Genomic DNA, 24785 nt, shown 5'->3' on the forward strand with positions numbered 1-24785 from the left:
AGTAGTGCACACAGCATGTAATTGACTGTGTGCAGTAATGAGCACATTGCATAGCCAACTGTAATGGGTATGTAGTAATGTATACAGTGTGTTATTGACCAATGTGGTTGTTTTCCTAGCATTTACAAATCCCACTGTTCACCTTTAACAATACTGTTGCATGACTATCCCAACTTTCCTTCCTGGCAATAGAAAGAGAGATCAGTACTCATGGATTTCACCCTTGTAGTGGTGACCCCAGTATAGCCAGATTTCTTGGACTGGGGGAGGGAGGTCATAAGGAGCAGCTGATTGTCAATGATCATATTACCAGTGGGGCTCAAAAAATATGTTTAAAAAATGTCATTTGTGGTGGAGATGCAACCTGGAAGTCAAAAGATGTTAAGTGAGTTATATAATAGCATATACCATTCTACTGAGGCTGAAGCAGTTTATGCCAAGATTGTCACATTTGCATTTCAATACACAAGCAATACACCATTCAGCTCCAGAAAACATTTGTGTCCCACTAAGAAATCATTTTACAAGCCCTGCTTTACAAAATCATTACCCACATCCCTGGTTATGAAGCCATCCAGGTTATAAGGACCTTGCGCTGCAGTAGTACACAACTTGGCATCAGTACATTTTTCATGGCCCATTCATTGTCACTCATGTATATTAAGTCATGTAGGTGACTTTGCAAGGTTATATTCCAGTAGGCACGGATTCACTTTCATGCTAGTGAATATAACTTTTCATTACTTTTTATTTTTTACTTTTGGAAGGAATTAAAGTACTTATTTTTAGTCTGTGTGTTTCATTTTTTGTTTTATCTAGGGTTACAGTATTTAGATCATTGCCAGCTTTCCTATTAAATAAGTAAAAGAACCATGCACCCATGGCACAGAGGGATAATGACATAGCTTGATCTCACATGACCCCTGTTCAGTGGAGGGAGTTGGGGGTGAGATGACAGGAGTGAGCAGCATACAACTCACCAATCCTGGAGCAAGGCAACTTAACCTAACACTTAGTGATGGCCAGTGGGAGGTCTGGGTGGTGCTGTCTGCAGAATCTAGGCCAGAGGGATGCTCTTCTGCAGGGTAGCTGCATAGGTCAGGAGGTAGTCATACAAGGAAGCTTGCATAATCTTCCACCAAAGGCTGGAAGTACTAGAGGCCTTTGGAAGCTGCTAAGGGAAAGTTGGGAGTTGCTGAGCATGGGGGGATGATGTATGGATGCTGATCCCCCATGATCAGCTTTCACCTCACTGAGAATGAATGGACCAGTGATGTCTCTCACTCCCATGAAGAACAAATAGTCTTTATAGGTCATGGGGGTGGGGCTAATGGTCAGCAGGCAGATGGGGTAAAAAAAGAAAAAGGTTAGTTAGTCTGAATGGGTTGTGAAGGCAAGCTCCATGTGCTTACACTGGAATTTCAAATTCCAGACCTGAATCGTGGTGCTGTCCTCTTATAGCTATTGGAATGCTATACGGCTCCCAAGGAGGCAAGAGAGGTTTTCATAACATTACTTCCTCTAGCTATATACTGCACTACATATGGTAAAATGGAACACATGCCTCAGTGGGGGCATGACAAATGTGCTATGGATTAAGAATGACCTTGCACACACGTGAACTGGGGCAATTGAGAACTGGTGGTGTGGACTAAGCTGAACATTGCTGTACCATCCTTTGTATCTTCCATTATTTCACAGCTTCAGTACCAATGTAGGGCCACCATCACCCAAATCAGCAAGCCTCTTCCTTCCTTTAAATGTCAATGAATTGAAAGGCTGTCATCGATGAAGGAAATGTAGGAAAAACAAACCAAAAGAGACTGACAGACTTATTCCGCATGAGATGCATTTGCCGGGAGCTGATAGAACATGTTGCTAAAGAATAGAATAGAGCCCTTATTGTAGTTGCTAATAATATTTTAAAGGTTTTCCCTCTGTGACTTACTCTGTCAGATGAAATTGTGGTGTTATCAGTTATTGGCAATTCAGGTCATTCTTTGATGAAAGACTCCCTTGTGAGTTAAAAGTACCTGAAATATGTGCAACTAATATTTTCCTCCTCATAAAAAGGAGGTTACTTGAACAAATAGCTGAATTTTAAAACCGACCATCATTAAAGGCTTCCTGTCACAAATTCTGGCAAGCATTAGGTTCTAAAAATAAACTAATTATAGGTCCTGCACATACTAGGGAAGGGCAGGATTGGAGTAGGCACCTTTCACATAGAAACTGAAAAGGCCCTTTTTTGGGAAGCATAATTAGCATGTCTACAGCTAAAATGCACCTAATTCTATTTGTTTTCTCATTGAGACATTATAACTGCTGCTTGTAAAGAAAGTTGAGAACAAATCCGCCAAGCTACCTGGACATATGCTAGGGGCGGAATCAAAACAGATTTTCATACACCACTCTAATTGCAGTTTACTGCACCATCTGTTGCTGCATTATATTTGCTACTGCTTTTTTAACAGCACAAAAGCTACACGCATTATAGTGGATGCATATGCTGTTATCATAAAAGGGCTGTAACTGATAAGCAGTACTAAGATACCTTTGCCCCTTCCTTTACATTTTTCTTCATCTTTTACCCCCCCCCACCCAATTTTTCTACGTGAAATTTCCAAGGATTTGTGCAGCAGTTCTTTCCCCTCACTCTGTTTATGTTCTAGATTGGTGGCCACCCTCTGTCATCTGCCTTCCCTCTAGAACTCTTTACTGACCAAACTTCATCTAGTGCCTTTCCATTCCTGCTTGTAGTCTTCTCTTTATTTTAATAAATATAGCCAGTTTGTTTTGAAGTGTCAACCACCAACTTCTAATATCACTAAAAATGAAATATAACCACAGGCTGGTTCAGTGAATAACACAAACACTTTAGTAAAACAATAAACAGCACAATGGTACCCTGTAAAAAGCAGTTACAAATCCAGGTTACAAGACTGAGTGCTTTCACCTATCCATAGGCAATCAGAGTCATAGTAACACTCGTTCATTCACAATTTTTAGCCAACCACCTGAAAGCATTTCCTGTTACAACCTTAATTACAATTAACAATTTGTTAATAGTAATTAAGGTTGTAACAGGAAGTGCTTTTAGAAGGTTGGCTACAAATTGTGAATGAACGAGTGTTACTATGACTCTGATGATGCCTATGGATAGGTGAAAGCACACAGACTTGTAACCTGGATTTGTAACTGCTTTTTACAGGGCACCATTGTGCTATTTATTGTTTTGTTAAAGTGTTTGTTTTATACTCTGGACCAGCCTGTGGTTATATTTCATTTTTTGCTTTGAAGTGAATGCGTTCCAGTCTGTGCATTATTAATCAGTGTTTTTGCTAAGTTGTCCAAAAGCAAGTTCCTCAAAATGAGCAACTACAGTGGGGAATATTTACGAAAGAAAGAAAGAATGAGCTGAAATCACTATAAATGCATATCTAGGGCTAAATGTTTCAGATCAAATAGTGCACATTACATGGAGAAAACTAATGATGTAGTTGTTAAAATAACTCCTTGACTGACCCCAGAACTGATTATATTAGATGCGGATATACACCTCATGTAGAAACTCCACCCAAAATTGCAGATGTAGAAACTTGATCAGATATACCTCGAGTCAATTTTATTTTATTTTATTTTTTTTTATTTTATTTTTTATCAAAAGTACATTTGACTGCTTCACTTTCACAAAATTAGTAAGGATCCCTTCCATTGTTCTTATTTGTCCATTCACTGGCCATTCTGAAATAGTACTGTTGTACCTGAAATAGCTGTATTTCAAGTACTCATGTTGTACTTACCTTCTCTGATGACCTTTTCTACATCTTAAGTCATGAGTCACCCCAAGCCCCCAGACTTTATGCGTATTTCTTCTTTGCTTCCTCATTTGGTTTCTGATCATGGCAGCTCATGTCTTCAGTGTTGTGGGATGCATTTATGTAGTTCTTTCTATTTTGCTTTGCTTTCAGAAGTAATTTGTCCTTGCCACTTTACATACTGCATAGTTGTACTCGCATAACTCCAACTATGTCTCCTACTTGCCTTTCCTCGTCCTCAAAGTTATGCCTAGAAATTAACTTTTGCTCAGTAAATTCCTCACATTCATTAAATGAACAGGTTTGATTGCAGTATCTAATTAATCCCCATAATTATGAAAGGATAGTCTTTCTTTTTTTTAAGAAGCAATTTACTGTTGAAAAAATGAATACAGGACCTTGGACACAGCAATGAATTGACAGACTGATCCCATTTGTTCAGCTTTGTGTTTTTTCTGTTGACAATTGGTTTGTGTTGTTTAAGTGAGGCATACTGGAGTCTGCATAACTGATATCTGTGAATGCTATCCACAGACTTTACAAAATGGTCTTGTTTAATTCAGCTTATCTACTCCTCTCCAGACTGTGGTGGTGGTACTGCATAGTGTTGTCTCCTCACAGTAAGACGTTGTCCTGTTCAATTCTCAGCTAGAGCGTCTTCTGTGTGGAGACATGCGTGAATGGGCGTACCTTTATTGAAGGTTGTGCGTCAGGGCCAGCAACTTGGCACATAAAAATCTACTGCCAATCATTAGCGGACCGGAGTTCCACTGTGGCGACCCCTAACCGGGAAAAGCCGAAAGAAACAACAACTACAACATCTACTCCTCTCCAGAAGAATGTTGGTGAAACTGTGAAGCCAGTTATGCTATATGGTATAAACAAGATGACTCAGTGGTTACAATTTCTACCTCAGAGTTCCGAGGTTCGGTCCTAACCTATGGTCAGATTTTCACATTTTCCCCATGGCTATATAGGCTTTTTCATAATAATACAATTTCCTCACTCTTCCCAAAGCCGTGCTGTTTGTCTTTTCTAAAACTGTCCCTTATGGCCTCAGTAGTGGCTAAAAAGTATTAGATGGCCTATTTCACTTACCCAGTTAACCAATAGGCAAAATTAAATATAATCCCTGACTTTTTCACAACTAGAGTTTGCGTAGTAGTAATCCTGATGCCTTCCTTTAATGCAGTCAGAGGAAGAAGTGCACCAGAAAATTTAGTTTGCAGGGTTTATGGGAGTACTCTGAGGGTGTGGAGACGTGTTAATTCATCACATGGGTCATTCTGTCATTATGATGGTGGATATTTAAAAAACATTTTTCTGCCCAGCGAATAGGCCCAAGCAAGTCTGAAATGCTTTGCACTTAAAATTCAGTATTGTTTATATGAGAAATCAGTCCAAATGCCAAATACAGGACAACAGTCCATGAATATGTACATTCAACTGAAAAATGAATAGCAAAAGAAGGATGCTTATTTTGTCTATGTATATGTTTGCTTGATGAGAGTTGAAATGGTCTCTTTCTGTACAATACTGTATATGTGTTTGGGAAGGCCCAAAGTACTTTTGTTATTCCCACAAGGGCTCAAGGGCTCTTCAGTTGTTTGAGAGGTGCTCATTGTGACAGAGTTCTACAGTCTGTGCCTTATCAGATACCATGTCCTAAGCAATTGACCCAGGGCAGAAGAGGGATTCATATTTTACTGTAGATGAAAGAAGGTTATTCAGTCGTACTTATTAACTTCCTAGACTGAAACTGACAGTCAATGAAACGTCTGAGTACATGTGAAAACAGCCTGCAATTATCCAGTTACCACTGTATGCAGTCAGCAGTGTCCAAAAATAAGCTCTGCTATGTAGAGAGGAATTTCCTAAGTACAGACATATTCTGATTCTGTTTTAAAACATTTTCCCCAGCAACAGTGGTTGAATTATTCAGTCTTGGTGGAAGTGAGGCACCAGATGGAATCCCAACTAGTTATTATGTGGTTAATGGTACCTGGCAGGTGTGTCTGAGGCAATGACAGTCTCTAGAGAGCTGAAATATTTGCATAAGTGGAGAAGACAGGTAGTAGAAAGCTTTTTCCCATCTTGCAGTCCTTTTGACAAGTATCAAAAACACAGGGCAGAGGAAACATTTTTTGCTCTTTATCTGCTTTCTGGTCATCCTCCTTTTTCTTGCTGTCTTCACGTTTAAGGAGACAGTAACACCATCAATATATCTTTAAGACATGCACACAGAACAATTTACATCTGATTTTGAAATGAGTAAAGTGAATACTGGATGACTATTGAAGAACATTTTATGATTTATTTGTTTCAGCTCAGATGCTGGGTTAGGCAACATCCCAGCTGAACTTAGAGTTTTAAAAAGAAGTAATATTTACCAAGTATGCCCATTGTACAAACATAGTAAGTATCCCAGAAGTTATTATGGTAGGCTAGAAGTCATCGTTGTGAGATGAAAGCATTCAGCTTTGTCTCTGTCTCATGCTCTTGTGTTAAACTGGCCTCTGCACTATACCTCATTTGAGTATCTTATTTCATAGTTACCTCTTTCTTTCTTTGTCTGTCTTTGTTGACCAGGAAAGTCTGACTGGGCAAAACCCATTTTCAACAGGGGCCCAGAGAGAAAAGCTCCATCAGAAAACATTTAAATTAATAAGTGAATTTTATGCAGGTCTCAGAAAAACAAAATATAGGCTGTTAGCTTCAACAACCTTCAGTATTTCTCAGAAAAGCAAACCAAAATTATTTACATCAATATGTATAAGTCTATACTGTTTTGGTAGCTCTAAATTCTTGTAGGAAGTAAATGGATTTATTCTGTAGAAAGGAAAACTTTGTAAAGAAGTTTAGAGTTTTTACATTTCACTACAGAAAGATTTGTAAAGTGTGCAAAATGCAATGAAGGGTCTAGTTGAGTAGTAAGTTATAACATTATGTAGGAGGAGAGATACCAGTATTGTAGAGGCAGTGGCATAGCTAGAGGGAAGTGATAGGGGCGTTCTGCCCCAGGCTGCACTTTGGGGACTGTCGACATTTACTTTAACAGTTTAATTACAAAAATGTTTTTTAAGGGCATCGTTCTTCTTTAAGAATGGTCCCATAGTTAGGCTAGTCGCATCACATCTGTGCGTCTGCATGCATTGTCACACAGACGTCATGCCCTTCCTATCTGCCCACACAATTTCAAATTTCACAGTACAGCATTTTGCTGACAGAATTATTCCTGCTTCAAGTATTGCTGCTGTTTAATTGCGTGTGTTTTTTCTGCCAGAATTATGCTGCTGTTCAAGGGAAGGGGGTGTTCTTGTTACTGCTATTCAAGTGTGTGTGTGTGTGTGTGTGTGTGTGTGTGTGTGTGTGTGTGTGTGTGTGTGTGTGTGTGTAAATATGCCCCAGTTAGGTATACCTGGTGGTTAGTGTTACTCATGCTCAAACCCCGTACCTTGGGTACAAGAAACAGTAGCCTGAATTCTCTACCCATACCACCACTTGTGAGTCAAGGTGTTGTACATAGCTCTCAACTGTCCAGATTTTCACAGAATGTCTGGAATGTTTGGCTCATACTTTTGGTCTGTTCCTCTTAAAATTAGTGGTTTTCTGGCAAACCAGTGAGAACAGAATTCACTAAATAATGATGTCCATTTAAGTTTCAGTCTTCCTGTCTTTTTAGGAAATGCATGGTAACACAAAATATTTTATTCTAGAAACTTTCTAAGATTATGCAAGCAATGTTTAAAATGTGTCCCTGGTTTTGGGCCTCTGTTCCCCCCAATAAAATTTGGCTTTATCCAGATTTCTTGTGCTGCAAAGTTGAGAGTCAATTGGATTTTACAAAGAGCTAAGAGCTTCGGGGGAAGAGAAGTTTAGTACTGCACATGCCAGGTCTGTTTGCATTGTTAGTACCACAACAGGTAGTATACTTGATTTTGATGCAGAAGGCTATGGGTTCTACTCCTACAGTATGTAGATGGATTGCTGATACTGTACTGTGTCGTACTTTAAAGGGAGTAGATGCTGCAGGTCTGAGAATGCCCTTTGGAGAGGATACCTAGTAATTATGAATATGTTATCAGTTTTCCATCCATTCCCTATTGCAATATTACTAGCTTATCATTTTTAATGTAACACAGGCAATTCATTCTTCAAAGGGCAACAGACATTATTTGTAGATGAAACAATGAAATATAACATTGTTTGCTAGCAGCAACCTCTTCATTAGTTACAGATCTCTTAAATGTGGAATTGTTTAGATGTCTTTTACTTCTGCAGAGATTGTGCATATTTACTGATATTGGAGGATTGTAATGACAGAAGTTTGAGTAGACTGTTATGATGGAAATGTAGCAAACTGGGCAGTTTTGTCATTATTGGTTCATACATTTTGTTTCATTGCTTACCATAAAATTGTTCAAAACAATAACTTTAAAAGACACTCTAACAAGTGTGCTCTCATACAAGGAATATAATTTAATACAATCAGGAAAGTGAATCAAAGAACACATGTATATTTGCATGGTCCTAAATAGTGCGCAAGGGGCCTATGATTTGAAAAGAACCCAAAGGTAAACTTTATCCACCACTGGCCAGATGCATTTTCTTTGAATGTAGGTTTTAATGCTGTTTCAATTAATGTGAGTTTCAAGGGCAGAGAAGTTTTAATGCTAAGTCTGTTTTCATTGTGAGACTGTATTGCTTTGCTTAGCAGATGTCTATCAGTGTTTGTGATATAAAATTTAAAATAAAACTTTTAGATGAAATCTGAATAATCATTGTAGAAATAAAGTATAAAGCAGTATGCACATTACAGTGTTTGTGGTAAATGGGGAGAAATAGCGAAGTAATGGGACACTGGAATGGCTGGGGGGGCTGTGTATGGGGGGGCCCATTTGACCATGATTTTGTGAGGGTGGAGGGACGGCAAACTCAATGACGGCCCCGAGTGGCACAAACTCTAGCTACGCCACTGTGTATAGGGGATAATGAAAACAGCATATGAGAGAGAGAGAGAAGGTATAGGATTATTTATGTATTTATTGTCAATAATATAGGATTAGTTCTGTCTAGGTGGCCTGTTCCTAATTGGTGGTATCTAGAAAGTTTATAACTTCAGTATATGGGGAATACATTTGAGGGGTATAGTTTCATAGTTTGCATTATTATGTCTGGGTTAGAGAGTCATTCAATGCAGACTCCAAATTGTTAGATGCAAAGGCAGACTCAACAACCCATAGATCTAATGCATTAAGGTAACTGCATATGAAAGTGCATTAACATAATTCAGTAGCATATATGTGGGCATAACTCTCAACTATACAGATTTTCGCAGAATGTTCAGAATTTTGGCTCATATTTTTGGTCCGTTTCTCATAAAATTGTGATTTTTATGGCAAATCATTGAGGACTAAAGTCAGAATATAATGGCAGATGTTTGAGTTACAGACTTTATATCCTTCAGAAAATTCATACTAATGCAAAATGTGTTATTCTGTCACCTTTCCAAATTTGTAAGAGCAATTGTTAAAAAAGTGTCCCTATTTTTGGGCCTTTGCTCCTCTACTATTTATGGCTTTGCCCAGACTTCTTGTTCTTAGAAGTTGAGAGGTGTTTATTTGGGAGACATAGCAAAGTGTTAATGGCATGATATAGCTGGATTTATTACAGCGTTTTAGCAAAAAAAAGATGCTTCTGAATCTCAAATTATACTGATGTAATTAAGGTGGAATTTGCTTGTAAATGCTGAATCACAGGGCTGCCATTTTTAAGTTAGCTCAGAGAAGTCAGGTGGTACATGAAAACAGTTTTATTGTCAACAACAACAACGTCATTTTAGTATAATTATTAGTGAAGGAAATGGTTAAAATTATAGTTTCAAATACAAGCACAGTAATAATGAATGATTTAGTGGTTAGTATATTGTACAGTGGTATTTTAACAGTACACCCTGTAACTTATAACTTTCTCTATTGGTGTAAGCGTACATTAGATCCATGGTTTGGTGAGTCTACTGCTGCTTCTAACAATTTGGACTCTGTTTTAATGGGCCTCAAGCCCAGGCACAGTAATACAGTTAGTTTGTATTCCTAACTGTGAAACTGTAAGTCATGAATACAACGCATTTAAAAAAAAATAATGAATAGTTTGGCTGGATTTGAAAATTGGAAGCTAACATATAAATGAGTTAGCCTGATTCCATTTATATATTGAAAATGTCGATTCAAATTACTGACATTTGTCAAAGTTATCAGAGTTTGTTTTTTTTAGACAAAAAGCAGGCTATCTTGTGCAGCCTTTAGTATTTGTGACCCAGTTATAGTATGCAGTCATCTTATGACATGACATTTTGAATTATAATGGGAAAACGTTCAAATATTTCATAAATAATGATTATTTAGAATGATTGGGAAATTAATCTTCCAGACAAAAGTATAAAATGCCAGCACCACAGTGAGTCACTCGACATCTACACACTACAAAGAACAAGCACACTTTGGCAAATTATTTCATGTCTGCCAAACGATCAAACTTACCATACCTCGGAATGTTTCCTTTACACCAAGATGTGGCAGGCATGGAATTAATGTATATAAGCATAATGGATGTTGGGGTAAGTCCCTGCAGTTGAATTACAGCAGAGCAAAGCTGCCATGAAAAATCCTTTTAAAGATTTAAAATGTGTTTTGCTCAGTGATGTGATGTGTGATTACAGTCTTAGCATTGATAATAACAGGATCACACTTCATCAAACTCCTCTCATTTTCTGAGGGGAGGCCACATGGATGGCTTATTGAGGAAGACATGGTGGAAATGTTAAAATAGCTGAGTTATGACTACCAGCTCAAAATAACCATTGAGCAGCACGGAACATGAGAGCCCACTTAGAGGCATCATGCCACTCGTGTCGGTTCCAATCTGAACAGACAATATGCTCGTATCAGAGGACTAGGACTGATATTTTTCTTTATTTCAGTGACTGATTGGGTAACAAAAGGATTATAAGTGATGGTGTTCTTCAATTACACTGATGAAGGATTTTTTAATCCAAAAGCTCTGTTGTTTTAATAAAGTGGTTTTAGCGTTGCAGTTTGCTTTTTGCCTGTTTAATTTTTACATTTTTACCCATGACTCTGCTTTACTGTGGTTTGTTATCCTGTGTCTGTTCTGAACTTTGTATCCACCAGTAGATTTTGCCTGATAACTGAACAGTTAGGAACCAGTTATACCCCCGTGTTAGTATTGTGTGTGGGTGTTTAGGGAACAGAGGATAGATACATTCCACAAATTTTTTACTCAGAAAAAAATGCATTTGAAGTTTAATTATGAGGATGATTTTCTTCATTTCAGTTATTAAAATCGACTTCTCGGACCCTCACTAGCATTCGTAAGTTGAGGGACTGAGTAGAGAAGTGGATGCCTCCAGACTCTTTAGTATGTGTTAAGAGACAGGAAGTCCTCATGACTGCTGACAACACCGTTAATGACTGGAAACTGGAAGACTATACATACATTGGTTATACGGCTGTTGAAATTATCCCTAGCATAAACAGCCTTACTATTTCTACCCTACCATCACTGCTCCCTCCTGCAATAGTATGACTTGTAACACCAATGCCAGCACCCATACTGTCAGGGGCATCTCTTGCAGCAGCCTATGTTCACTAGTACTGACTGATTGCTTAGTGTCAACACCCCTACTGTAATCAGCACTAAGAGTTCTTCACTGGCAGCACCCAGCTGTAGTGAGTACTATATTTATGCTTAGTGGTAACACCCTCTAACATAACTAGCACTAAGAGTACTCCTTACGGAAGCAACCCAATGTCACAAGTACTAATGTACGTTTAGTGTCCACACCTCTAATGCAATGAGCACTAATATTTATCCATTGAAAATGCCCCACTATATTAAGTACGGACTTTATGACTGGTAAGATAACTAATACTAGCAGTACTCTTTCTGGAAGCACACCACTATCACTAGTACTAACTGCTTAATGTCACAGCACTAATGTGACTAGTACTAGCATTACTCCTGCTGGAAGCACATCACTATCACTAGTACTAACAGCTTAATGTCACAGCACTAATGCAATTAGTACTAGCAGTACTGCTGTTGGCAGCTTGCTATTATTGGTAATACTATTTGCTTAGTGTCACACCCCTAATATAATCAGCACCAGCAGTACTCTCACTAGCATTAGTACTAACTGCTTAGTGCCATGCGACTGATATAGTCAGCACTATTGCTGCTGGTATCACCCTTATTAATTAATAGTATTCATTACTTTTTTGTTGATTTAGTGTCACACCCCTGTTCTAACCAGCACTTAAAATACCCCAGCTGGAATCCCCCCACACTATCTCTAATACTGGATAACTAATGAAGTCAGCACTGACAGTACTGCTGCTTGTAGCACTCTGCAGTTAGTAGTACTTTGTTTGTTTAGTGCTACACCCCTAATATCATCAGCAGTAATAGTACTTCAGCTGGACACACCATAGTATCCAGTATCACAAGTACTAACTGTTGCTTAGTGTCATCCTCCTTATATGACCAACACTGGTAATCCTGATGTTGAGAGCAGCCCAGTGCAGTTGTACCAGTGTATGTTTACTGTCATCACTGAAATGTAACCAGGACTAATACTTCTTCACTAGCAGCACTCCACTGTATTGGGTACTGACTTTATGCCTAGTGGTAACATTGCTAATATGACAGCAATACTCCCATTGGATTTACCCCGCTACCTTGAGTACTGATTTTATGCCTTGTGGTAACACCCTATAATATAACCAGCATTAGCAGTACTGCTGCAGTCAGCACCCCACTCTCACTAGTACTAACCCTTCCTTTTGTCTCGGTACCCCATGTGGTACAACTCTGACATGAAGATCTGCAGGAATTATAATATTTTTACCCTTGAAGCACCTTTGCTGTTATGTTATTCTTTACTGCTATGGAGTTTGCCTATAACCTATTTTTTCTATTTTCTGGAATCTCAAACATTACATTTAAACAACGTAACTAAGTATGTTTCTTAAATCTACCTATCAGGGGCTTTCAAATACAGTAGCAATTGAAGCAGATGATACTCTGAACACTGTAGAATGAAATGTAAAAAATATTTTAGCAACAAGAATAAATATATCTAGTTTAAACTGACTTTTGCAAAGATATGCCTTCTTGTGTAAGGATTAGGACAGATTTGTCTGTACCACTGCTCTCAGCGGATATACTGCAATGCTTAATTAGGTAACAAGTGTTCTTCAAGGACTTTGCTTGCAAATACTAGTTTGATTTGGTCACATTATATTAAATCTGACTTTCCTTTTCCTTTTGATTACAGTTTTCATCTGTAGTTTTATGGTGGCTGCTCCCATCTTTGGTTACCTTGGCGACCGATTCAACAGGAAGATTATTCTCAGCTGTGGAATTTTCTTCTGGTCTGCTGTCACCTTTTCTAGTTCTTTCATCACAAAAGAGGTAAGATAGTTTCCTGTGCTGGCAGCATGTAAAGAGGACAAACTGCGTATTTTTATTAAATGTAGTATTTATAAAGCATGTAGTGGGAAATAGCGTGTACATTGCATGAACTGTTTGCATTGGAGCCAGAAACATGGTTTGTCAGCTGCACATGTTGAAGACATAAATATAAGATTTCACATAAAGATTGCCAGAGTATAAACACCTTATCTGCTTGTTGTAATGGTAAGATACAAAATACACTGCATTGTGGATACATATCTCTTGCACTTAAAGATCATATCCAATGATTTTTCCTACCTGGCAACCATTCTGAATAATCACTGCCCTCATAAAGTCATTTTTCTGCAGGTGGTTATACAAGTTAGTAAAATCTCTGAATAATGCAGTACTTTAAATTTAAAATAAAACAAGATTATTTCTGAGAACTTTCCAGATGGTGCTATCATGTCTGCTTGGACCAGAGTTGTAGTTGGATCATATAGTGGATGTTGCCAGTCCCTGGTCTGGCACCTCTCAACTCTAAGATGAGAATCAGAAGAAAAATAAAAAGGTCTACTCCTTGGTCTGGCACTCCTCATCCAAGGCTAAGGAGTATGTCAAGAATGTTCTTCTCTTTCTTCACCCCTCAGCTAAGTTAAAAAGCAACAAAAAATCCCCTATAAGAGTTGAGGGCAAATAAAAAGTAAATGTTATCTATTTTGAATTGTTAACAAGATTCTTACTACATGTACAAATATACATGTATATTTGCAGGGTGGGAGGTTGACATAATGGTTAAGGTGTTTACCTTATAGACACCAGGTGCAGGGGTTGAGTGTTATATGGGGTAATTTGCTAGACTTAAAATGGTCCACAAGGGCATTTAGCCTAGTACTAATCTGTGGACCTATGAATCTATGAACACTGTAGCAAGCAGTTTGCTAGAGTTACAATACCATCCACTAAGTACTTCATCTCTGACAGCAGTTAAAGTACCTTCATGCCAATATTGCACTAAAGCCCCACTAGTAACTGTCAGTTATGCCCCTTAAGACCATGCATCTGGGCATCTATCCCCTTCACTCTGCCCTAGCTATGCTTCTGGCTTGAGTTTACATCATCATGTCTAGCATAGTAATGGTGTGAGCTAAGGAGGAGGCAGGCATTTGCCAGTGACTCTGACCTTAGCCCTTTATATCCAGACATGGTAAAAATTAAAAAAAACACACACACAAACTCAGAGAAGAGATACTCAGCAATAGCCAATATTGTGAAACAAAAAAAAGAACATATATACCCATTTCCCCTAATGAACTCACTTTAACTGGGAATCCTATACAACACCAATCGTAAATGCACAGAGATTCCTGGATTTTGTAAACCCAAAGACCCTGAAACAGATGGTCAATACATCAACCAAGGGCTGACGACCATACTGGATCTGATCCTCACTAATATGGGACAGTGCTGCACACCCCCTACTATAATGTCTTTCCTGGTAAGGTCAGAGCACAAAATGCTCTCCTTTGAAGTAAAAATAAAACCTGAACCCCCAGGTAAACCTGGATATATTCAGGAACTGCTCTAAGGCTAACCACCTGCTATTAAGTGATAACCTGGCAAATTTTCAAGCCCCCATAAACCCTGAGAACACTGCTGCCTATGCAGAACTGTTCACAGAAACCCTGTACAAGCATGTTGTTAGCTGCATAGAGGCAGCTGTACCCACCATGAAAAAGTACAGAACTAACTTAAAAAACAGCCACCCTGGTGGAATCACAAAATCAATAGGCTCTATAACAGAAGGAAGAAAATCATAGCAAAAATTAGGAGGTAGAGCACCCAGCAGGATAAAAGCACTCTCAGCAAACTAAACTAACAGCTCAGAGGACAAAGTCTATAAAGCCAAATTTGAGGTAGGCTTGCCCTCCCATGCCAAGGACAACCACAAAGCATTCTTAAGCCATGTCTGCAACCTCAAAGGCAATACACAATTGTGTGCAGAGCTCATTGTAAATGGAGCCACCTATAATGAGCCAGAAGATGTAGCAAACCTCCTGGCTGATAAATTCAGCTCCAACTTTACCCCTCTCTCCCCTTTAACCTTCCTTCGGGAAATAACATCAAATATAACTCCCCCTACTATCACTAGAGAACAGGTCCTTAATGTTCTCTCTAAGACCAAGAAGATTGCATCAGTGGGTCCAGACAGTATCCCAGGATGCCTTCTAAACAGTATGAAACATGATGTATCAGGGCCTCTGGAATTACTATTTAACTGTAGCCTCCCAACAGGCTTCATGCCTCGTGAACGATGAATGGCAACAGTCATCCGTCTGCATAAAGGTGGGCCATCTACAGACCCTGGAAACTACAGACTTACAAGTCTCACTAGTTTTATATGTAAAGCCAGGGAAAGAATTATCATGGAGATGATGAATAGTGATATAGTAAACCTCCAGACACTGGACCCAACCCAGTTTGGTTTTGTCAAGGGCAGATCATGCCTATTCAACCTGGTGGACTTCTTTGAGAAGGTAGCCAAAACAATGGATGAGGGCAAAATTGTTCACACTACCTACCTTAACCTGGCCAAGGCATTTTACACAATACCCCACTCTGCATTGTTGGCAAACTCAAGAGGTTAGGTACAAATCCGTATGTCACCCAGCGGATAGCCAACTGGCTCACGGACAGACCCAAGAAATTAGAATTCGGGAGTCCACCTCTACAAAGAGGCCTGTCACAAGTGGAGTCACTCAGGGATCAGTTCTTGAACCACACCCTTTTGGCTTTTACTTCTCAGAAGTCAAGGCCAATGTCAGTGGTCTCTGGTTGACTAAATTTGCAGATGATTGCAAATTAGGAGCTGTTATTGAATCCCACACTGACACAAATGTTCAACAGGAGGGGCTGACACAGATGAACAACTGGTGTCAGAGCCATGGACTAAAACTAAATGCTAAGAAATGCATAATAGTATCCTTTAGAAAGTAATCCATCCCTGGTAACTATCATATTGACAACACACCCCTTAGAGTTGACCCAGTAGTCAGGAACTTAGGGAGACACACAGATAGTAATCTAGCCTTTGACCATCATGAGTCTACAGTAGTGAGGAAATCATTCTATGTTGCACAACTTATAAACAAAGGTATGGCAACTAAGTCTAAGGAAGTCATTGTTCCACTGTATTTGGCATTCATCAGACCAGTCATTGAGTACAAATCCCCCTTTTATATGTATCTAACCAGGCATATCCAACAATTGGAATGTCCAGTTGAGGGTCCTCACTAAAAGAATAAGGGGCATAAGTAAAATGTCCTTTGCAGACCACCTTGAGGCCCTATCCCTGTATTCTGTCTCCTACAAGCTTTTGAGGGGAAATCTATGCCTGGCATACAGGGCATTGTCAGACCCCACTCTGATGGACCTCCTGCATATCCACAAAACAAACTGCACCAGAATTACCCATTCTAAAGACTTAAACCTTGCCTGTGATATAAATAGGGCCTGCTGTAGAGACATGTATGTATCCCAGAGACTACCTCGGCTATGGAACAGGCTCCCTGTCCATGTGAAGCAGACTTCCTCCCTAACCCAATTCAAGTGTAACTTGGACAACTGCACGAGGAACTGGAAATTCATCCCTGATTTGGCACCTATGTTTCTAATTTACACAGGCAACCTGTAAATGGTTGATCTCCCAGGGCCTTGCTTACACTTACCAAGGGTATCAGAACTTGCCAGAGATTTGAGTTGTCTAGCTAGGCTTAAAACGGCGTTTGTGGTCATTAGCCTAGTAAACACCTGTGAACAAAGTACTATTATAGGTTCATAGGTTCATAGGTTCATACTAGGTTATCTGCCCTAGGGCATTTATAAGCCTAGCCAGAATGTGTTTGGCTTTCACCACCCATTTTAAATTTATTTTGCTATGCCCTTTTTCGAGGTTAGTATACTGTGCCTCTGTCTAACAGTGACACAGAAGTGATACCCGGGGTAAACCTACGATCTCCCATCCACTCATCAAGATTCCTCTTGAAGAGAGTCAATGAGGGACTCTGCCTAACCTGGACTGGGATTTTATTCCAGAGTGAATGGAGCCTCTGGGTTATGAATCTGTCCCTCCAGCATGTCCTATTTATTTCAGTGCTGAGGTTCAAGTCTCTCGAGCGTGTAGCTCGATGGGATTTGGATTTTCTGAGGTGCAGCATGTTCATTAATTCCAGGTTGGACATGGCTTTATACGTCAGGCACAGATTGCCTCTGAACAGGCGGTATGCCACTGAGTAGAGCTGGAGTTTCTTTAACCGGGCAGCATATGGCATCTGTTTGAGCCCTTTGATCCTCTTGGTGAGGTACTTTTGGGGTCTTTCCAGTTGCTGCAGGTGTCTGGTAAGGTACATCCCAAAAGGGGCATTGTACTCAATTATGGGCCTGATGAGGGATGAGTAAAGAGGCACAACGACCTCCCCTGATCTAGATGTGAATCCCTTCATGATTAGGTGGGCTATATAAAATGTTTTTCTAACCACTTTGGCCAGGTTGTTGTCAAATGAGAGATTGCTATCAACTTGGGTCCCCAGGTCCCTAATTACTTCTTCTGTACTTAATGGATTACCACCTATGTGGTAATTTGTGGGCACTTTGTTTTTGCCAAAGGGATGACTATACACTTTTGGCATTTAGCTTGAGGCCATGGCTCTGGCACCAGTTGTCTGTTTCTATGAGGCCCTTTTGGAGGATGCTTGTGTCGGCTGGGGAGTTGATTATGGCACCCAGTTTGCAGTCATCTGCGAACTTGGTCAGCCACAGTCCTTCCATGTTGGCCTGTACCTCCGAGAAATATATACCGAACAAGAGAGGTCCCAGGACTGAGCCTTGTGGGACACCACTTGTAACTGGTTTGGAATCTGACATGGCTCTAGCAATTCTAACCATGTGGGTTCTGTCCTTGAGCCAGTTTGCAATCCATCTAGTGACATTGGGGTTTATATTTAAGCTGGTGAGCTTATCTATAATGCCCGAGTTATCGAAGGCTTTTGCGAGGTCCAGGTAGGTTGTGTGGACCACCTTCCCCTCGTCAATGGCCTTGGTGACTGTTTCAAAGAAATCAACCAGGTTTAAGAGGCAGGATCTGCCCTTAACAAAGCCGAACTGGGTAGGATCCAGTGTCTGTAGGTCCCCAATATCTTTATTTATGAGGTCCATGATGATCCTTTCCATAGCTTTGCAGACCAAGCTAGTCAGGCTTATGGGGCGATAGTTTCCAGGATCCATTGAGGCACCACCTTTATGAAGAGGGACCACTGTTGCTGTACGCCACTCTTTGGGCACATATCCTGTAGTAAGGCTAAGATTGAACAGTAGTTTTATGTTTGGGTTTAGCTCTTCTTGGACTTCATGTAGGACGCAGCCCGGGACACCGTCTGGTCCCATTGATGCTGTGTTTTTTGCTTTGGAGAGGGCGGCTCTTACCTGAGCATCTGAGATGTCAGGGGGGCAGCAGGGAAATGGGTATACCCCTGGGAACAGAAGTCAGCAGCACAAAAATAATTAAAAGAATGATAAAATAGGTGGAAACTGAGACAGAAAAAGCTTCCACCCACAGCTACTTTCCACAAAATAATGCCAGTCATAGTCACAGGTTCAGAAGGATGAAAACCTCGGCTGTAACAGCACCATTTTTCTAAAGTCCAGTTTTCACCATAGGTTATTGTTTATGTTACAATAAGACTAGAACAGCTACTAGTAACCAATGAAATTCTCAAAAAGGTAGAAATGGGATGCAAATGCCACATTCTGTTTGTTTGCATATGATCTTTGAAGCTGCAGTATGTCCATGTTTCATTTTTATGTTTACTTGTACATTAATGGGAGAGAATAAAAGCTGGGAACATGCTTGTTTAGTTGTGGATACATTTTAATCTACAGTGTATCCAGGGTAATCAATAGTACTTATTTCCATAAGTATTCTGTAGCTTAATTTAACAATCCACTGCTGCCGTGTCTCTTGTAGCAAGCTGGTGGTAACAACTTCTATGCATGTTTGAATAAATTCACCAATGGCTATATGGCCACAACAACATAAAATGTATCTGTGGATATCTGTTAAAGATATAGTAGTAATAATGTCTCTATGCATGCTCATTACTTTTTTATAATTTCTTCTGAACATTTGTATATAGGTTAAGTAAAATATGTAATATTTACTAAGCAACAACGTTTCCACTTCGGATAGCAGTAAACATCACAACTAGCTGAAAAGGAATAACTGGCTTTTACATTAGCCATATAATGCTTTTTCCATTTATAATACCAGCAACAGCCTGATTATCATACCTCTACTGTCCAGATTTCTGCAGAATGTCCAGATTTTTGGTCTGCTCCTCTTAAACTGCAGAAGATTAAATTCACTAAATAATGACATACATTTGAGTTTCAGACTTCATGCCCTTCAGGAAATGTAAGCTAACACAGAACATGTTATTCTAACAACATTCTAAGTTTATAAGAGCAATATTTAAAATCTGTACCTATTTTTGGGCCCCCCCCCCTTTATTTAAGGCTTTGTCCAGATTTCTTGTGTTAGGAAGTTGAGAGGTATGTTAAGTATCCATGGCCAGTTTTAATAATAAAGGTATTTATGTGCAAATATCTGCAAAGAACTTATCTCATGGCTCGAGGGCCATATTCAAGACTGTGAGGTTCAGATTTATAGATTATGTTCTCATGATAAAATCAATTATTTTACCCCATACCCAAAAATGCTGAGATGTGTTCAAATGCATTGTCCAAGGAAAGACTATCTTGGTGGCATTTGGGAAGAACGGTAAAACTATTAATGAGCACCTGTGATAAGTGCATTAGCTATGCACACATACAGGCAGTGCTATGGCAGACTAAGGGCCCAATTCCAAAATTCCTCTATAAAGCGACTTCCTCTGATATAAGCCTGCTTTATGGATATGACTTATTCTGGAGTGAGTCACTTGCATCAAGGGCAAGGGTTTTGTTATCCACCCCATAGTGTGTTCTCTCCTTCTAGGACTGCATAGAAATTAGATGCAGTGATAAGTGTTAGATTCATCTATACCAGCTGAAGAGGGGCTTATGTGGTTTTGTTATGAAGTAATGGAGGAATGTATATTAATGTGTTAAGGCAGATATAAGCAAGATCCGATGAGCAAAGCCTTGGTTTGTGAATTGATTCGACTACCTCCTGGCCAGCAGTCCTCTTGGAGGTGGGGAGTTGTTACTGCAGATCATATGGGAAAAGAAAGGAGTTATGTTTACCAGGAGAAACAAAATTACACTAGGAAGACCCCTCCCCCAGAGTACCCCATTAAAGATATAGAGGCAGGAATGAAGGAGAGCAGCAGGGTGGTATAGTACATTACACGCGCATAGAGTGCACTTGGGATGAAGCATTTCCAGCAACAGAGATGGACCCCTGAATTGATAAAAACTACAGACTGCTAGGCCTCAGTCTGGTGTGAAATGGGAAATGTCTTTAACATTCACACTTGTAATACAGTTACAGCATAAACATTTGTCTTACAAAGACACAACATATACAGTGTTAATGCATCTGTAAGTACACAACAGCTAATGCTTGGAAAGATGTTGGGGAAATTTGTAAGTGAGTCGTGTTGATACTGTAGAACTGGTAATGAGATTTAACTGTAAGAAAGCTGCTGTTAATTATGAAAACAAAGGTTTGAAAGCACAACAGTGTAATATTTAAACTGCTGAGTTGTAGTCCATCCCCCAGTCATCAGTTCTATGTCCTTCTTATACCAACTCTTTTAAATAAAGTAAATAAAGCTGTGTCATCAAAACCAAACTTTTATTCTTGAACTTCTTTAAGGTGGTTTACTAGTCCCAGTGTGAATCTGTACAGTTCCAGATTGTTGTTCTATAAAAGTATGCACTCTAACCACAAGTACCTTGTCATCTAACTAGGGATTTATCCACGTCACAGCACTATAACCCATTCCATGTCTAATCTGAGTATTATCTTGTCATATGGTGTGTGTGTGTGTGTGTGTGTGTGTGTGTGTGTGTGTGTGTGTGTGTGTGTGTGTGTGTGTGTGTGTGTGTGTGTGTGTGTGTATGTATGTATGTATATATGTATATATATATATATATATATATATATATAAAATGCTTTGGTAAAGAATATGTATTCTACATCTGCTACTCATTTCTCTTCAGAATGTTGGACTCGTTCCACCTGATTTTTCAGTTGTGAATCTAGGTTGCTTTTGGATCTCTCTCCCTCTGGCTTCCAGATAGTCTGGAACTCTTCTTCAGAGATGATAGCATAATATTCTGTGTGCCTGAGATCAAACTTATTGATTGATAATTCCCAATTTCTGTCTTATTCCCCCAGTGAGAAAGGGAAATAAGCACTCCTTCCCTTTCCATTCATCAGGAATCTTACCCTCCTCCAGGAATTTATTACAAATACTTAAGCAATAACCCACGGATGGGTGTGAGTAATGCTGGATTTATCCATGGTTGGTGTGGTTTGGTCATGAGGGCGAAGCCCAAGTGACCAAACAAAGGCAACCATGGGTAAATCCAGCATTGCCCACATCCAGCTGTGGGTTATTGCTATTATACAATCACATTATTTAAGAAAAAAAAAAAACTTTTCTTAAATAATGTCATTGTATAATGACTCCGTGCTACCCTTCCACAGGTATCCTGGGGCATTTCTGATGTACTGCGCATGTGTAAGGGTTGTGTTCCCACGCTTACGCACTACATCAGTGCTGTGCAGAGGTAGCAACAGAGAAAGGAAGATTTCTGTTGCTTTTTTTAAGCTGTCTTGCTATGTTAAACTCATTTAACATAGTGAGATTAAAGCAACGGAGATCTTCCTTCCTCTGTTGCTACCTCTGGACAAGAAAAAAAAAAAAATCAGGGGATATGCCAACGGAAAAAGTCCGAGCGACCGGACCTTTTTCCATTAGTATATTCTCAGATTTACAACGGGCATGCTGGTTGGGCTGGCCAATCAGCGTGCTCGTTTTTGAATGACTAGGGCCAGTCATTATATAATGGTCACTATATTATGGCTCTACTTGCAGTTTTCTACGAATCTTAGTGTGAACCTTTCATTGATGAATGGACTTGGATCATCTTTTTATTTCTAACAATTCTAGTAGCTGATATTTTTGGCAGAGCTTACCTTTCTTCCTCAAAGAATACTAAAAAATATTTATTTAGCAGACATAGCTTTTTGCCAGGTTTTTCTGTACGCCCCTGCCATTTTGTTCAGCTTTATTAACTTTCCTTTATTTTTATTTTCCCTCCATGTGTCTATACAAAGTTTTATTTCCCTTCTTGAAGCAACAAGCTGATATTTCTGTTTTCCTGACCATCCCGTCTGCTTCCTTATATTATAACTAAAAACTCTCCTTCTCTTTCTCCTTCTGCTTCCAGTAGAGAACATTCCAGAGCTGACATTATCCACTGCCTTTCCTTGTGGGGAGAGGAACTGCCCATGGGAAATTAGCCCTTCCTGCATGGCCAGGTGCTTGTTGTCAAATAAAGTTGTATCCTTTGTGCTTAGGACAGGAAATAGACTGCTAATTGATGTTCTTTTACCTCTGTTGTGGCACAGAAATGAACAATTGTTGAAAACTAAAGAGCACTTTGTAACAAAACAAATGCAAATGATGTAAATATTAATAAGCAAGAAGCCAGTAAATGATTAAAAAATAGGTCTCAAAGTTTCCTCTCTGTAGTGCTCTGTATGTGTGTATGTGTACAACATCTGCTGGGATTTTGAACTTTGTTCTTAACTGCTATGCAGTGCCTTTGTTAAAAAAGAAGACATTAAGTCTGGCCTGGTGTAAACTTATTTTTCTTTCTGAAATAATCCTTTAGTCATGCCTCTGTGTATCCACAGGCAAACAATTTCAGAGAACTCCCTCCATCCTGTAAAGTAAGTACACTTCTGTTATGAATGTGAATATATCATTGTGTGAGAAAAATACTAGGCAGTGATGTCAGACCCAAGAAACAGGTGGAAGATGAGAAGCCCTCATTTAGCTTAGTTTGACTACATTCCTTAAATACTCTGTACAGCCATCTAACTTCTATGAACAGATAATAGTGTGTAGAGTAAACCTAAGAAGGGAAGATGTGGTGATTTCATACACAGCTTTGTTTTGGTGACTGACAACAGTTTCTATTTGCTGTGTTATTGTTATGAAGATCAGAGATGACAGTGAAGTTGTTATACAGTCTGCACTGAAACTAAAAGCAGTGAAACTGTCCTTGATCGGCAGTAAAATAAACACAACACTATTATGTTTAAGAATTTATGACATTAAGCTGATTCTGTCTTTGGGTTGCTTTGAAATGTGTACATGGAAGGGAGTCCATTTCAGGTCTGACCCATTCCTCAACCACTGTTAGGTTTATCTGAACAATTAAGATATGATCCCCCATGGACAGGAACCACTAGTGACACACAATATACTAGTAATCATTGCCGAACCATTCATGAACTGCACTGTCTACCTGTGGCTTTGAAGCACAATTGGGAATGCTTTTTATATTTTTTGTGCGCCCCCCCCCCCCCCGATCCTGCACAGCATCAGGATGTCTCCCCTGGATTCCCTGCTCTCACCTATCCCTGAATCTCCCAGCTGCATTTTTAACAGGTATCCCAGATGTAACCCTTCACCAGGAGGGGTCTCAACTCCTTTGGAAGATGACCTCAGTGGTAATCTGTAATAGGGCCAGGGAGGAAGGGATCTAATGGAGAGTAACAAGGATGAAAGCCTGAAAGCTGTCACCCATGCACTAGGTGGCCGTTTAACGTGGCTATGGGAGTGCACAGTGCAGTGACATCAGGATGTCATTGTCATCTCGTGCATTATCCTGAGATGGTCTTCAAGGCTCATGGTCTCCATCAGAAGTCATCCAGGTGTTGAGATTCCCCAAACCCACCACCCCAGGATAGTCATCCATAACAGCAGCCCAAGTCCATTGCCAGATTTGGGGCACCAGCAGTGCAGAAGAATGTTTTGCCTGTGCATCATCAAGCTCTGATTGGGTAAATTTTTCCAGGAATGGGTAAATCCTGTTTCACCCATTCTTCGGCAGTGATTATTGTATTATACACCAGAGTTATTTTAAAAAGATATTTTCACCTTTACTAAATAATTCCATTGGTTAATGTCCTTTTCTACAGTGGATGTGTCCACATATACCAGGAAGTGGAGACATGCTCTGTACTTAGTAGGCATGTGCCATTTTTGCATATTTTCACTCTTGGTGATAGACTACTCATTGCTGTGGAGTTAAGTGATTTAATTCTAGTTTTTCTTTTTTGCCACTGACATTTTAATGACAACACATTTCAATTATTTTAGGTCTCTGCAAAAATATCTTTTTTTGTGGTAATAAATGTAGTTGGGTGATAATGTTTAACAGCCCTGTTTAAAGTCTATTTCTGGAAGTGGTATA

At 39.5% G+C, this 24785-nt stretch overlaps 1 protein-coding gene across 2 annotated transcripts in view; it reads left to right on the forward strand.

The window, feature by feature from the left end:
* The window catches only part of LOC122787461 (protein spinster homolog 2-like), a 792211-nt gene that overhangs the window by 308109 nt on the left and 459317 nt on the right, over positions 1–24785 (forward strand). For both annotated transcript variants that reach the window (XM_044054193.1, XM_044054194.1), the window contains exon 3: positions 13174–13310. In XM_044054193.1, the coding sequence (XP_043910128.1) occupies positions 13174–13310 (137 nt within the window). The remainder of the gene's footprint in view (positions 1–13173; positions 13311–24785) is intronic.

The sequence above is a fragment of the Protopterus annectens genome, chromosome 13.part0, assembly GCF_019279795.1.
Source record: "Protopterus annectens isolate FY-2018-M chromosome 13.part0, PAN1.0, whole genome shotgun sequence".
In the NCBI taxonomy this organism is placed as follows: Eukaryota; Metazoa; Chordata; order Ceratodontiformes; family Protopteridae; genus Protopterus; species Protopterus annectens.